This window comes from Symphalangus syndactylus, chromosome 20 (genome assembly GCF_028878055.3).
Source record: "Symphalangus syndactylus isolate Jambi chromosome 20, NHGRI_mSymSyn1-v2.1_pri, whole genome shotgun sequence".
NCBI classification, from domain to species: Eukaryota; Metazoa; Chordata; class Mammalia; order Primates; family Hylobatidae; genus Symphalangus; species Symphalangus syndactylus.
In genome coordinates this window covers 29,439,773-29,455,348 of record NC_072442.2, presented here as the reverse complement: position 1 = coordinate 29,455,348, position 15,576 = coordinate 29,439,773, and the positions used below count along the sequence as shown (strand labels likewise).

The 15,576-nt window shown below is 39.5% G+C and overlaps 1 protein-coding gene across 2 annotated transcripts in view; it reads left to right on the top strand.

The window, feature by feature from the left end:
• NLK (nemo like kinase) overlaps nt 1–12,866 on the top strand; it is a 157,718-nt gene extending 144,852 nt beyond the window's left edge. The window contains exons 8-11 of one of the 2 annotated variants that reach the window (XM_055255828.2): nt 1,315–1,401; nt 7,486–7,684; nt 8,589–8,682; nt 11,059–12,866. In XM_055255828.2, the coding sequence (XP_055111803.1) occupies nt 1,315–1,401; nt 7,486–7,684; nt 8,589–8,682; nt 11,059–11,113 (435 nt within the window). In that variant the 3' untranslated portion in view covers nt 11,114–12,866. The remainder of the gene's footprint in view (nt 1–1,314; nt 1,402–7,485; nt 7,685–8,588; nt 8,683–11,058) is intronic. The other variant, XM_055255829.2, reaches the window with a different exon arrangement.
• Nucleotides 12,867–15,576: the final 2,710 nt, after the last annotated feature.

The window sequence follows — 15,576 nt, the reverse complement described above, 5'->3', positions numbered from 1 at the left end:
TCTCTGCCAAAGGTTATATTAAGCATTGGAAGAAAAGGAGTGTCTAAACATTTTTTGTCACCTTCCTTAATTCTGCCTTTTTTATGTTAGAAAGAATTTACTTGTGTGAGAGACAGAGCAATGATGCCATTTACCTGCTTTGTCCCCTGACGCTTCTAGCAGTGAAATGGAAGCTTTATAAGCTCTATGGCTTCTCAGGTCATTAAAGCCACCTGCCTGCTTCACGGAAGTCAGATATGGCCATGTGGATATGCCTACCACTTATGAAGGCAATTATTGAGTGAGAAATCAATGCTAAAGACAATTCAGATTGAACCACCAAAACCAATGGTGTCCTTTCTTACAGGTTCTGTAAGTTCTTGCATGTCCTTTGGCTCCTTTAGGACTAATATCTCAGCACCTTTATGGTAATGTTGTCATAGACACAGTTCACATGCTTATAGTTGACATGCTTTGCATGTGGCCCAGGTTTTAAAACCTTTCAATCGTTTCTCCCACCCCTAGGCATGTTTGATTATCATTCTTGCCAAAGCATTTAAGGTGTAAGGCTAACTAAAACCCATTTTTGGCCATGCTCCAATCCCACACCGTTTCTATAACCTCAAGCTTCTGTACCTCATTGAGGGTTTGGGGCTTTATTTTGAAGCCTCCCATGTACGCACGATAAATAAATGTGTATGCCTTTTCTCCTATTTAAAAAAAAAAGATGGCTAGCAGGAGTGCCATATTTACAATTCGTTTTCATTTTTTCATAGGCTCTTTTGTGCTTTCCCCTACAGTGGGTAATCATGCAATATAAAAATCTACGGGGATGGACGTGGTGGCTCACGCCTGTAATCCCAGCACTTTGGGAGGCCGAGGCAGGCAGATCACTTGAGGGTCAGGGGTTTGAGACCAGCCTGGCCAACATGGCGAAACCCCATCTCTACTAAAAATACAAAAATTCCTGAGCGTGATGGCACGTGCCTGTAATCCCAGCTACTCGGGAGGCTGACCACAGAAGAATCTCTTGAACCTGGAAGGCGGAGGTTGCAGTGAACCAAGATGGCGCCACTGCACCCTAGCCTGGGTGAGAGAGCGAGAATCCATATAAAATAAAAAAATAAATAATAAATAAATAAATAAAATGCTACAGGAAGTTAGTAACAATTGTTGCTTTTGAAGACTGGTTACTGAAGGGAAAACTCATTCTCCTTGAGTTTAGACACACATTGCCTTTTGAGCTGAGTACTTACCTTATCATAAATTGGCTGTATTCCATAGCTATTTACACAAAGACTCACTTAAATATTTGAATTTTTAATTTTTTCACAGCCATCTCTTCCTGTACTCTATACCCTGTCTAGCCAGGCTACACATGAAGCTGTTCATCTCCTTTGCAGGATGTTGGTCTTTGATCCAGTAAGTAGTGTTTGTTTTTATGTATTTTTAATGAATTACAAGTACATGTGTTCGAGAGAAACAATGTGGTTTTGAATAGATTGGCAATGTAAATAATTACTTTTCAAAACATAAACTTCAATCCCCAGTATCATATGTATCATGCACGCTCATCACATAGAAGTTTGATTATTAACACATAAGAGTCTAAGGGAAGAGATAAGGAGCTGGATCTTATTTAACTCTTATTTCTTATTTATCTCATTATTTGTAAAAGGAGTTTGACACCAAGTTAAATCAAGACAAAATAATTTTTTGTTTGTTTTGAGACAAGGTCTTGCTCTGTCACCCAGGCTGGGGTGCAGAGGTGTGATCTCAGCTCACTATACCCTCAACCTCCCAGGCCCAAGCAGTCCTCCTGCCCGAGCCCCCTGAGTATCTGGGACTACAAGCATGCTCAGCTAATTTCTAAATATTTTGTAGAGAAGAGGTCTCACTATATTGCCCAGGCTGGTTTGAACTCCTGGGCTCAAGTGATCCTTTTGCCTCAGCCTCCCAAAGTGCTGGGATTACAGATGTGAGCCACCACGCCCAGCCAGGACACAAAGTTTTTTAAGATTGTTTGAAAAAAAATCGACCATTATATTGCATAAGGAAATGTTTGCTCTGGGTTGTTGAGATGGAAGCTTTTCCCAATACCCTTTCTGGACTTGACTCTTCTGGAACATACTACAAATTATACTGTAAGTTCAGCTCTTCATTTATTCATCCAAAGAATATTTATTATTCACATCTATGCCAATAACTATTGTCAAAGAAGACTTAAAAATGGAAGCATTTAGAAAAGAAAATTTAACTTGCCAAGAATACAAAGTCACCAAATACAAAAAATACCAGATATTTAAAAGATCAAACAACCACAAAATTACCAGTTATTAAGTTTACATTGGTCCATTTGTAGTGAGAAAGCTGCAACTTTCTCAGAAGATATCAAATTCACAAACCTTCAGACATCAGCACAGCAAAGATTAGGGATAAAAATAATTCTGTTAAGGAGTCCAGGTTTGTGAGAAACAGTCAAGGTTTTTTTTATTTGGGGGACCAGAACCAATTAGGGTGACCCAAATTATTTTTGTAATGTCTCAGGGTACAATTTAGATTGCTTATGTGTTTATTTTGGTGTTTTTTGCTGTTGTTTTCTTTTTTGTTTTTTTACTGTGGTGTATTAGTCTGTTTTCACACTGCTGATAAAGACATACCCAAGTCTGGGCAATTTACAAAAGAAAGAGGTTTAATTGGACTTACAGTTCCACATGGCTGGGGAAGCCTCACAATCATGGTGGGAGGTGAGGAGGAGCAAGTCACGTCTTATATGGATGGCAGCAGGCCAAGAGAGGGAGCTTGTGCAGGGAAATGCCCCTTTTTAATACCGTCAGATCTCATGAGACTTATTCACTATCATGAGAACAGCACAGGAAAGACCTGCCCCCATGGTTCAGTTACCTCCTAGGTCCCTCCCATAGCATGTGGGAATTCAAGATGAGATTTGGGTGGGGACACAGCCAAACCATACCATGTGGTATGTGAAGTGCTTAGTGATACTGTAAGCCTGACAAAGTGGCAGTTCTTGCTCCCACAGTCTCTTTGTGATCAAGTTCCCACCATTAAGGACAATTTCAATCATATAACTTGCTTTATTGAGCTAGTGATTTACTGTCATTCGATATTTTGTGTTATTTGGCAAGTTTATCTACATAGCTAACAGAAGATGTTGATCAATATGTTAAAAAACAAACTCCTTTTATATGGTTAACAAAACTAGAGCTGTGTAAAATTCAGGCTTCAGAGGTAATTTCTGTCTGCCCATAGAGGATTTTATAGAGGGTCTAGGATTGAAATTTACTTTTATGTGTTAGAAATATTTTATTCTCTATTTCTATTTAGATGTGGATCCAAGAACCATGTAACTCACCTCTACCAGGTGTGCATACACTGTTTAGAGCTGTAAGGCATCCTCTTTCTCTGAGATCACATGTTTGGTTTGGTTTGGTTTGGTTTGGTTTTTTTGAGACAGAGTCTTGCTCTGTTGCCCAGGCTGGAGTGCAGCTGCTCAATCTTGGCTCACTGCACCTCCACCTCCCGGGTTCAAGCGATTCTCCTGCCTCAGCCTCTTGAGTAGCTGGGATTACAGGCACGTGCCACCACACCCAGCTAATTTTTATATTTTTAGTAGAGATGGGGTTTCACCATGTTGGTCAGGCTGGTCTCAAACTCCTGACCTCATGATCCACCTGCCTTGGCCTCCCAAAGTGCTGGGATTACAGGCATGAGCCACCGCACCCAGTCTAGAGAGCCCATGTTTATTAATGCTCCCGATCTGCCAGGAAGGTAGTGTTTACAGTCTTTAAGGCTGGAATTTCCTAAGCCATAGAGCAAGTAGTAAGCCCATTTTTCTGGGAGGTCTTTTATACACAAGTTCTACATGTGACATGTAGTCCTTATTCCTTAACAGTGGGATTATCACACTTAATTAAATGAAATTTGTGGTGTAGTTGTAGTTATAAAGATTTATCTAAGGAGAAAGATTTATCTGCTAAGGAAGAGTATATATTCTTATGGAACCTATATAAGTAACTACATAGTCATTTAAAAATAAAGAAATTAGGCTAAGCATAGGGCACAGTGGCTCACACTTGTAATCCCAGCACTTTAGGAGGCTGAGGCGAGAGAATCCCCTGAGCCCAGGAGCTTAAGACCAGCCTGGGCAATTAGGGATTACAAAATTAAAAATTTTAAAAATTAGCTGGGCGTGGTAGCACGTACCTGTAGTTCCAGCTACTCGGGAAGCTGAGGTGGGAGGATGGCTTGAACCCAGGAGGTTAAGGCCAAGGCCACAGTGAGCCATGAGCTCACCATTGTACTCCATCCTGGCAAGGGAGACAGAGCAAAACCCTGCCTCAAAAAGAAAGAATTTATTTAATGCACACTACGTAATAATTAACCGTTTTTATCACTGTGTTATAAACAAAGCCAACAAGTTTGTTACTTTGTTACAAAACTATTTTTAAATTGGCCTGATGCTTTATTAGCTTTTGATCTATATTCAGGATTTTTTTTATTTCCAGTTCTGAGAGTTCAATCAGAACAAGAAACCATTTAAAGAGAGGTTTGTTCTGATTTTAACCTGTTAAATTGAAAGTCAGCAATACATTAAGAAAGAAATGAGGTGTGTGTGTGTGTGTCAGGGTCTCACTGTGTGACCCAGGCTGGAATGCAGTGGCACGATCTCTGCTTACTGCAACCTCCACCTCCTGGGTTCAAGAGATTCTCCTGCCTCAGCCTCCTGAGTAGCTGGGATTACAGATGTGCGCCACCATGCCCAGCTAATTTATTTTTATATTTTTGGTAGAAACAGGATTTTACCATGTTGACAAAGCTGGTCTCGAACTCCTGACCTGCCTCGGCCTCCCAAAGTGCTGGGATTACAGGCGTGAGCCACTTTTTAAATATCCATGAAGAGGCCGGGCGCGGTGGCTCACGCTTGTAATCCCAGCACTTTGGGAGGCCGAGGCGGGCGGATCACGAGGTCAGGAGATCGAGACCACGGTGAAACCCCGTCTCTACTAAAAATATAAAAAAATCAGCCGGGCGTGGTGGCGGGCGCCTGTAGTCCCAGCTACTCGGAGAGGCTGAGGCAGGAGAATGGCGTGAACCCGGGAGGCGGAGCTTGCAGTGAGCCGAGATCGCGCCACTGCACTCCAGCCTGGGCGGCAGAGCAAGACTCCACCTCAAAAAAAAAAAAAAATAAATAAATAAATAAATAAATAAATAAATAAATAAATAAATAAATAAATATCCATGAAGAACAGACCATTGACCATAATTAAATCTGTGTATTTATTTAGTCCATTTAGTCTGAGGTAACTAGTTATTCTTGTTTTGTTGATCTTGGGTTAAGCAGTCTACTGCCATCACATGTCTGCTCCTGGACTGAAATGATGACTCAATTACTTGATTCAGTCTAAGAGGCAGGTGCCTGTGGTGAGATACACATACACAGACAAACACAGACACACACACACACACACACACACACACACACACACACACACACTGAACATCCATAATCTGGAACTTTGAGTGCCAACATGACACCACAAATGACCTGACCTCAGTGACAGGTCACCATCAAAAAGCAGGCATACAACACACCGTTTGTTCAGTATCCCCAAGGGAAAAAAGACCCTCCAGCCTCCTTCAGCTGTGATTCTGTCTTCCCCAAGCATATCCAGATTCCCCCATGCAAATGTGCCCACAAAGGGTAATAAAGTGGCACATCTGCAGGCCAGATGCACCAATGACAGGTTCCCCACAATGTCCCACATGCTGCCAAGACCTATAGGCATTATTTACTGTATTTTTTGCCTATTCTATGCTCTTTGGAATAAAAATATTGTTGAAAATGTCAAAAAGTCCTGCAGATAACCCAGCAGGTAACTGATTTTTTTAAAAAGAGGAAGCATTTATGTTTATAGCACAGAATGCCAAGCTATTGAAGAAACTGGACAGTGGTGTAAGTGTGAAACATCTTACAGACACGTATGTTGTTGGAATGATCACTGTATATAACCTAAAGGAACAGAAGGATAAACCGTTGAAGTTCTGTCCTGAAACTCATGAACAGAAGTTAATGAAAAATAGAAGGAAAGGGAAGCCAAGGGCTCAGAGGGGCCCGGGGTCAGGCACATACACCGTCAGCCTACTTGTTCCTTTGGGTTCAAACAGTGGAACACTATCCCAGTGGAGTCTCCAGGAATAGCTATCAAAGAACTCAGACTTTTTTAGAAAAAAAGAAAAGGAAAAAGTTTACTTGCTAAGAATGCAGGGAAGTCAGACTTCAAAAGAGCTAGATCACCAAATACAAAACATAAACTTATTGAAAGAAAAAAACAAGGTTATCAAGTATAAGTTTGCCTGTTCCTGGTAGATAAACACCCGCTTTCTTCTGTGATTATCTTATCTTGAAAGGTCATGACATGCCTTTTTATATCAGCATAGCAAAAATCAGTGATAAAAGTGTTTTTAGCGAATCCAGGCTTATGAGAAACATTTTAGTATTATTTGGGAACCGGAACAGTTGTTTTTGGTTTATCTGAGAACAAAAGTGGTTTTCATTTTTAAATTGTGTAATGTGAAGAAGTGCTTGGTCATTTTGGAATCAGGGCAAAGTGTGTGTTCCTGTTTTTGTTCTACTTTGTGCTATTGAGTTCATCCTTAAATCTTTAAAATTTACTTTCAGTAATACACATATGTCTACTGAGCTAAAAGAAGGGACAATTTCTTTAATTTTTTCATGGAGTAATGTTAAAAGTTTAGATTTTCAGGCAAACTTAAAACTCATGCAGTAAGTATTCTGATCTAAAGTGACAGAAAATGACTAGGCACAGTAGCTCATGCCTGTAGTCCCAGCACTTCAGGAGGCCAAGACTGGAGGCCAGAAATTCAAGAACACAGTGAGACCCCATCTCTACAAAAAATTTAAAAAATAAAGTGCCAGAAAACAAAAAGCGAGACTAGACTCCTGATATTGAGACTGAGCTCTATCTCAAAACATGGCAGGCAGACCACTGTCTCTGCCTAACTCCAGCAGCTTTTGCCATCGTCTGCTTGGTATTCTAAGAGAATAAAAATTTCAAGCAGCTTTGAAAATTGCCACTGTGAACACATCTTCTGGATGCTGACACATATTTAGAAAATATAGCCTGTTATTTAAAAGGTAAACGTAACCCCTTCAAAGCACTACATAGTTAAATGTCATGATATTTGTGATTTTTGACCCAGCATACATCTATTTCAATGTAGTAACTTCTTAGAATTTTAGAAGAAAGGCACTTCTAAGTGCTTTATAACAGTAGTTGTCCTAAATCATACACTGCCTCTGCTTCTATGTTACCCACCTCTAAATTCAATTATCCCTCTTTGGATGGGATGTACTATAAATTATATATATGCTGTATAAAGCAGTTAGTGTGTCTTTTGAAAGATCCTATGTGGATAGTCATTTTGTCTGTAGTGTTGATGTGCTGGTCTCTAATTTGATTTCAGTCCAAAAGAATATCCGCTAAGGATGCCTTAGCCCACCCCTACCTAGATGAAGGGCGACTACGATATCACACATGTATGTGTAAATGTTGCTTTTCCACCTCTACTGGAAGAGTTTATACCAGTGACTTTGAGCCTGTCACCAATCCCAAATTTGATGACACTTTTGAGAAGAACCTCAGTTCTGTCCGACAGGTTAAAGGTGAGTATCTGTTTTGGCCTTTGGCCAGGCAATATGCCTAGTAACATTTTCCATTAGATGGCCATGAAGAGCTGAGATCTAGATGGTAACCAAAGCTCCCCTCTATGTTTATTTTACAACCTTGCATATAGCTATGTGTCCAGGGCATAACAAAGCATATTTAATACTATATCCAGGGGAAGGTCAGGGAGAGGAATGAATATTTTGTTCTTATTTTCAAAGTTTATTTAGTGAGTATGACTCAAAATATGTTTAATATGTATTCACTCAGTGTCATTTCATTGATTCAAACGTATTGAACTTCTTTATATAACATACAAAGTTCCATAAAGGATAAACATTCACTGAGGGAATTATTCCTTGGATGATGACAAGAGAAGGGAATTTCTGATAGTGTACTCATAAAATTTTGTGGCAGGATCTCCTATTGGGATACAGTGGGAGTAATGACATCCAAAATTCTGAGTGATTTTAGTGTCTACTGCAGGACATTTTACAAGAGAGAGAGTAGTCCCCAAAGTAACCACAAGAAACTATACACCTAGATACCAACTGAGGTCTTTAAGTGATCTTCAAAAAGGCAATAATTGCCAGCAACTTAGAAGAGTTCACCCATAATGCCAAACCTGTGGAGTCTCTCTCAAATTTATAGGCCATTTTACTCTTCCCACGGATGGGATTTCAGTCTGTGTAATGCCACCAGTAGGTTTCTAGCTTATATTTAGCAACAGCTGTCATTTTAGTTTTAGGAAGTTCAGCTGAATTCTGCTTGATAGATGATGTGTGTGTTTGATTTAACTAAACCAGTAGGAAATGCTTTTCAGATGCTGGCTAGAGTTCACTGAGAATTCACTGCTCCCGGGCTTGCAAATTGTCATGGATTGTATGTTTGTTTTCTCCACAGAAATTATTCATCAGTTCATTTTGGAACAGCAGAAAGGAAACAGAGTGCCTCTCTGCATCAACCCTCAGTCTGCTGCTTTTAAGAGCTTTATTAGGTAACTATATGTATGTAATTCAACCTTCTTGTTAGAATTAGAAGGATGCCAGTGTTACTTCATTATTCAGCATATTTCTGGTTTTATTTAGATAACATAGATAAAAGGTGCAACAGAAAGTTTCTGTTATGAGGTTTGGCTTTAGTCAAAAGTGTATTAAAACTGTAAGCCTCTGGGCTGGGCACAGTAGCTCATGCCTGTAATCCCAGCACTTTGGGAAGCTGAGGCAGACAGATCACCTGAGGTCTGGAGTTCAAGACCAACCTGACTAACATGGAGAAACCTTGTTTCTTCTAAAAATACAGAATTAGCTAGGCACGGTGGTGCATGCCTGTAATCTCAGCTACTCAGGAGGCTGAGGCAGGAGAATTGCTTGAACCCGGGAGGCAGAGGTTGCGGTGAGCCGAGATCGCACCATTGCACTCCAGCCTAGGCAACAAGAGCGAAACTCCGTCTCGGAAAAAAAAAAAAAAAAAAAAAAACTGTAAGCATCACATTTTACACTGGTGCCAGTTGACTGCAGTTGCTTTGGCAATTTTTTGCCTAGGTGACCACTGTGCTGCCTCATCACATACATGGCAATCCTACTGCAGCATTAGTATGGTGGCCACCTGTCCTGGAGTTAGACGTGGTCATCTCAGTTCCCACTACCATTCCCACTCCTAGTAATAACTGCAGGCAAGAAAATAATTTTTGTGTGTACAGGTGGACTACTGGTGTAGCCTATTTAGAGGAGAAGTCAAAAGGCTTATGGTAGAGCTATGAACCTACACTGGAAGTTACCAGGCTTCATTCTCCTTCTCTGTCTGTCCTTTCCTTCTCTTGATCTCTTTTTCCTTAACTCCTCATATATTGATCAGGGTCTAGTCAGGAGAAATAAACCACTTCCCTAGAGTATGAATGGGGAAAATTCAGTAATAAGAATTGTTAACTAGGAAAGATGATCAACTGCTAAAAGGCATAAAAGAGGATTCTGAAGGCTGCTGAAGTAGCAAATGCAGAAAGCAGCCACTCCCTGTAGACTGAGGGAGAGTAAACAAGAAAGAAATTAAGAATTTAGAAGAGGTTCCTCCATGTAAGGACCTCTTTGGAGAGGGTATGGCTGCCACAGGAACAGGAACACACAGCATGAGGGTGGTGCGGAAGAGGAAGTGTGCCAGAAGGTGTGGCCAGAACTGGTCCATCAAAGACTGCCTGCCAGGAGAGTTCGGGTGGACCAAAGCTGAGCCTTCCACATGACCAAAAACAAGCACAACAAACCAAGGAAGGGAGACTGCTTCCTGATGCTACAGCCTTGCAAATGCCCTTCCAGCACCCTCTGTTGACACAAGCTAACATTAAGCTAGGTGGCAAAGGGGAACCATGAACAGGGTCTGGCTCCAATATCACAAAGCAGGACAAAGGGTGGATTCGGATACGAGTGGTCACACAGTCTCTATCTTCCCCGCTGCCTTTCTCCTCTCCTTTTTCTCTCTTCCTGCTGCTCTTTCCCTTTAATCATATTAAAGTTGGTTGGATTTGTTGGACCACCATCAAGATTTTATGCTTAAAATTTGCAAAATCGGGTGACTTTCATTTCTTCCATGTATTTTTCTATTGGAAGAAGGAATTAAGTTGCATTTTTACTTATCTGTGGTTTTAAATTACTTTGTTTTACTATTTTCCCCTAAGAGTCAGTGACCCAGTCAGTTAGGCAGTTTAGCAGCTTAGGTGCAAATGATCCTGGGCCTTGGGGAAACAAGGGGTTACACTTTTCCCTCTCAAGTTTATAATCTAATTAGCAACCTTAGACATAGGAAAAAGCCAATAACAGATCTAGATCACCAATGCTAAATGATTACCTATACTTCTCCATTAATACTTGATAAAAGAATGCTTATAAGGCCCATTCAAAATAGGCCACTGTATTTTGAGAGGCTACTTTAAATGGATAATTCTACATCCCTTAAGGTTATTTTCCTGATTGATTATTGAAATTATTACTTGTAATACCTACATTTACTTTACACTTTGAAGCAGGCACTGTGGAAAATACTTCACATCTATTATCATTTATTCATCCCAGTATCCTATGAGGTAAACAGCATTATTCCTTTCCAGATGAGAAGAGATTAAGGCACTTGCTCAGTGCCTTACAACTAGTAAATGACATGTGGTTTTCAAGCCTACATATTAGCCCCTATACCAGATTGCCTCTCCATAGATAACAGGTCCATAAACAAGCAACTTAGAACAAATTCAACTTCAAAGAAACAAATAAAAATTCAGAAGTGGAATTCATTTTTTCAGAGGAAGAGAGGAAAACAGGAAGTAGTGAATTACCCTTTTGTCCATTGTGACATTACAACTAATTTCTCCATCTCTGTTTTCTTCCAGTTCCACTGTTGCTCAGCCATCTGAGATGCCCCCATCTCCTCTGGTGTGGGAGTGATGGTGGAAGATAATGTACTACTGAAGATGTAATGTAGCTTTCCACTGGAGTCTGGGATTTGCAATTCTGGAGGTTAATCATGCTTGTACTGTAATTTTACTAATGAAGTTTTAAATTAACAACCACTACTTGTATGATACGAATAATATTTAGAAATGTTACTAGACTTTTAATCTTGTAAAGTGGTTGTGCTTTTAGAAGAAAAATATTTTACCCAGAGTTGCACATGTTTTATGAATTTAGTGCAGCTGTTATGGCTCACCTCAGAACAAAAGAGAATTGAACCAAATTTGGGAGTTTGGGGTTTTATGTTTTTGTTTTGTTTTTCTTTTCTAAAATGAAGTGAGATTGTTCACACACACACACACACACACACACACAAATGCAAACACAAAGGACAGTCATACAGTTTGATATTTGAGCCATTCCTAAAGATTTGGGGTTTTCTAAAACTAAAGAATCTAGAAACCTTGCCTGCGACCAATCATGGAGCCACGTGAGCTGATCGTGGCTGCACCTGGGGGGAGGGTAGGGAGGAGGGGCATGCCACCTAATGATCAAGCCCTATAATTAGCTTCTCATTAGAGCCGTGATGGTGATGTGTGCTGTCTAAAATCCAATGTTGTGGGTAGAGAGAATGAGTTTGTGACTAGGAGAGACTAAACTTTTGTTTTCCTTACCCAGTATAAATATATATATATATATTTAATCTATTTTTATTAGAAGTTTTTCTGCTCTTTCTTACATAAAAGAACCCCAAGCATGCATCTTTCATGTGTGTAAATAATTCATTTCTGGGTTAATTTCAAAAGAATCCCAATATTGCTGTATAGAAAGAGAACTAGCTTGCACATTTTAGGTCTGTGAAATTTTGTGAGACTTTTCCTGCACTGGACAGTAAAAAAATAATAAAAGACAAAAACAAATTTAAAAAAAAATTTAAGCCACAAAAAAAAGGCACATAGGGAATTATGTCAAATGTGTTTGTGTCCTTAGGCAAAGCTGTGGGAGTCTTGAAATGTCACAGTAGTAAATAACTTATTACTTTTTGACAAGTTCTTTTTTTCTGTTGGAACACTGAATTCTTCTGTGCATATGTACATATGAATACAAATCGAAGGCCTCTACCTCCTGGAGTTATACAACTTGGCTTGTTTACCTCCACATGCTGATGATGACTATTTTTTTTTTTAAGTTCAGTGTGGAGACTTGAAACTTGAATGTCCCTTCCAACTTTTATATTAAAAATAAAAAGACAAGAAAATTGAAGATCATTTTTCACCTGTACAAGGAATACTAATGGATCGTCTTAAAATTGGTCTAGGAAAAAACCTTGGTGTGTGTTATGGACAATTAACTGTTAAAGTTATTGTAAGTTATCTGTATTTAGCAGAGTATTTTCAACTTGAGTGATCTGAGCTGAATTTGAAGACTATTAATAAGTTATGTTTGGAAGTTTTAACTTCAATGAAGTAATTATTTGCTGTGAAAGAAACAAACATTGAATTACTAAACAAAGATGGTGCAATATCTTTGTTTTTTTTTTATGAGGCTCCTGAGAATCAACCCAACTGAAGCATTTCAATTCACTTGAATGAGAAACGTGTTTAGTATCAAAAGAGCCCAAGAAGACACTGGTGTGAAAGGTACAATCTCAGAGGTTGGTCAATTACCGTGGCACACTTTCTGGTCACTTTGTACAATGTAGATTTGAAGTACAGTGGTGAAAACATTAAATGTGACATTTGAAAAAGATGTGTCATCTGTTTTATTTCAATTTATTTCCTTTGTTTTCTCTTCAGTACAGCTTATATCCTGACTTTGCAAAGTTTTGAGACACTCCTATTTATATTTCCACTTTGATCTTTGAGGAAATTGGTTGTTTTTAAAAATCTTCTCAGAAACTTTAGACTGACAAAAACATATTGAAAATTTAGTTAAATCAATATCAAAGACGTGATTTAAATATACACAATATAGAAGTCTTTTTAGACCTTAGAGTCTCTAATCCAGTGGTTTTCAAACTTTTTTTCTTTGAAGCAATATCTTGGAGTCCAGTATATTAAATAAATAAAAGTAGATTGCTCTGTATGAAGCAGACTGGTAAAGGGACTTGACACCTCCCTCCTCTTCACTTCTGCCTCCTGCCCCTAGCAGCCCAAAGGTACTTTCAGCTAAGGAAGAAGTCCCAGCCCAGTGGTGGTGTAATCAAGGCCTGAAACCAGACTGCCTAACTTCAAAATACTTTCCCTGAGGCTAGATAAAGCAACATTACTCTTGAGTTTGTAGGTGGCATGTACTTCTCCCTATCTTTTTTTATTTAGCAAAATGAATGGATTTTTTTTCCTGACATTGAGGCAGTTGACTATTCTAACTCATGTAAATTAATATAAATACATTTATTATTTTATTCATTCAACAAAATTTTGAATACTTAGTATAACAATTACTTGTCAGGAAGCCATATTAATATCACCAATGCTTAGATAAGGAAACCAGTTTCATCACTTACAAGAGAGCATTTTGAGTTAACACATATCATTTTGAAACTAAATTCTGGCCGGGCATGGTGGCTCACACCTGTAATCTCAGCACTTTGGGAGGCTGAGGCGGGCCTCAGCCTCACTTGAAGTCATGAGTTCAAGACCAGCCTGGCCAACATGGTGAAACCCCATCTGTACTAAAAATATAAAAATTAGCGAGGCATGCTGGCAGGTGCCTGTAATCCCAGCTACTCAGGAGGCTACGGCAGGAAAATCGTTTGAACCCAGGAGGTGGAGGTTGCAGTGAGCTGAGATCATGCCAGTGCACTCCAGCCTGGGCAACAGAGCGATATTCTGTCTCAAAAAAAAAAACTAAATTCCTTTACAGATAAGTATTTGAGAAAATATATTGACCTGCTCTTACTGGAACCTACTTAGAATACCAAGGAGGTTTGTTCCTTGTTGCTTTATTTTTGGGAATTGCAAAACTGGAGTTCCCAAAGCCAGTAGAGTCAGTGTGGACAGGTAAGTTAGGGCTATAATCACCTACAATTTGTGTGCAGTTTAAGAACATGTGGAAGATGCAGATCATCTCTTACAATGACTCATAAGGTTTAGAATTTTTGTTTTTTTCTCTCTCTATGGTATGTTATTTAAAATATGACTTTATATTAAAATAAAAAATATATTAATATAATGCAAAATTTGAATTTTGAAATTAAGACAACTTTTAAGATATTTTCAGAAAACAAATTGAGTTTACTATCAACAGAGCCTCACCAAAGGCAGTTCTAAAGGGGACTGACTTTACTTCAAGGAGGTGACGTACTTCAAGAGGAAGAAAAAGAATAACTAAAAGCAGATCTCCAAGAATGGTGAACAAAGAAATTGGTGAACACGTGGGGGAAACTAAGCAAACACAGATTGCATATAATAATAATAATGTCTGGTTGTGGGGATGATAAATTACAGCAGCATTCTTTAAACTGGGGTACAGACACCCCTAAGGATAAATGAAGACTCCAGGAGGTACATGGCACATTGTTTGGGTCTTTTTGAGATAGAGTGTTGCTCTGTCACCCAGGCTGGAGTGCAGTGGCTTGATCATATCTCACTGCAGGCTCAACCTCCTGGGCTCAAGTGAGCCTCCCACCTCAGCCTCCCAAAATGCTGGGATTACAGATGTGAGCCATTCACCCAGCCAAGCACGTATACTTTTAAGAGTCAACTTCACTAACTTTTTTTTTTTTGAGAAGGGTCTCTGTCACCCAGACTGGAGTGTAGTGGCACAATCTCAGCTCACAATCTCCACCTCCCAGGCTCCAGCGATTCTCCTGCCTCAGCCTCCCAAGTAGCTGGGATTACAGGCACACACCATTACCACCCAGCTAATTGTTGTCTTTTTAGTAAAGACAGAGTTCCACCATGTTGGCCAGGCTGGTCTCGAACTCCTGACCTCAAATGATCCACCCAGCTTGGCCTCCGAAAGTGCTGGAATTACGGGCGTGAGCCACCACGCCTGGCCATCTTCACTAATTTTTTTTCCTCCATTCTCTTCCGGAGTTTTATTTTCACATCCCTCTTCATAGTTATTCTCCCGCTTATAAAAGAAAGACGAATTTCTTATACATCTTAGATATTAATGTGGTGCAATATACCTAAGCATAAAAACTTCCTGGGTTGCCAACTAAAGGGACAATTTGAAACAGTTTTTGCTTATAGAGATCTCACCTCTTGCATCTCACTACTGTCAGGTAATCCATCAATCCTGAGAGAAAACCCCTGCAAAGTAAAGCAAAGAGGACACTAGGAAGAAGTACTGGGACTAGCAGTATTTTATTTCATTCAGGCAGCAAATTCATGGCACAGCTGTGTCTGTCTTAAAATTCAGAAGTCAGATGGTTTTTGTGGAAACACGTATAAAATAAATGTAGACCTTTCCCAATAGAACGTAAATCAATTTTGCCTGCGTGGTTTTCC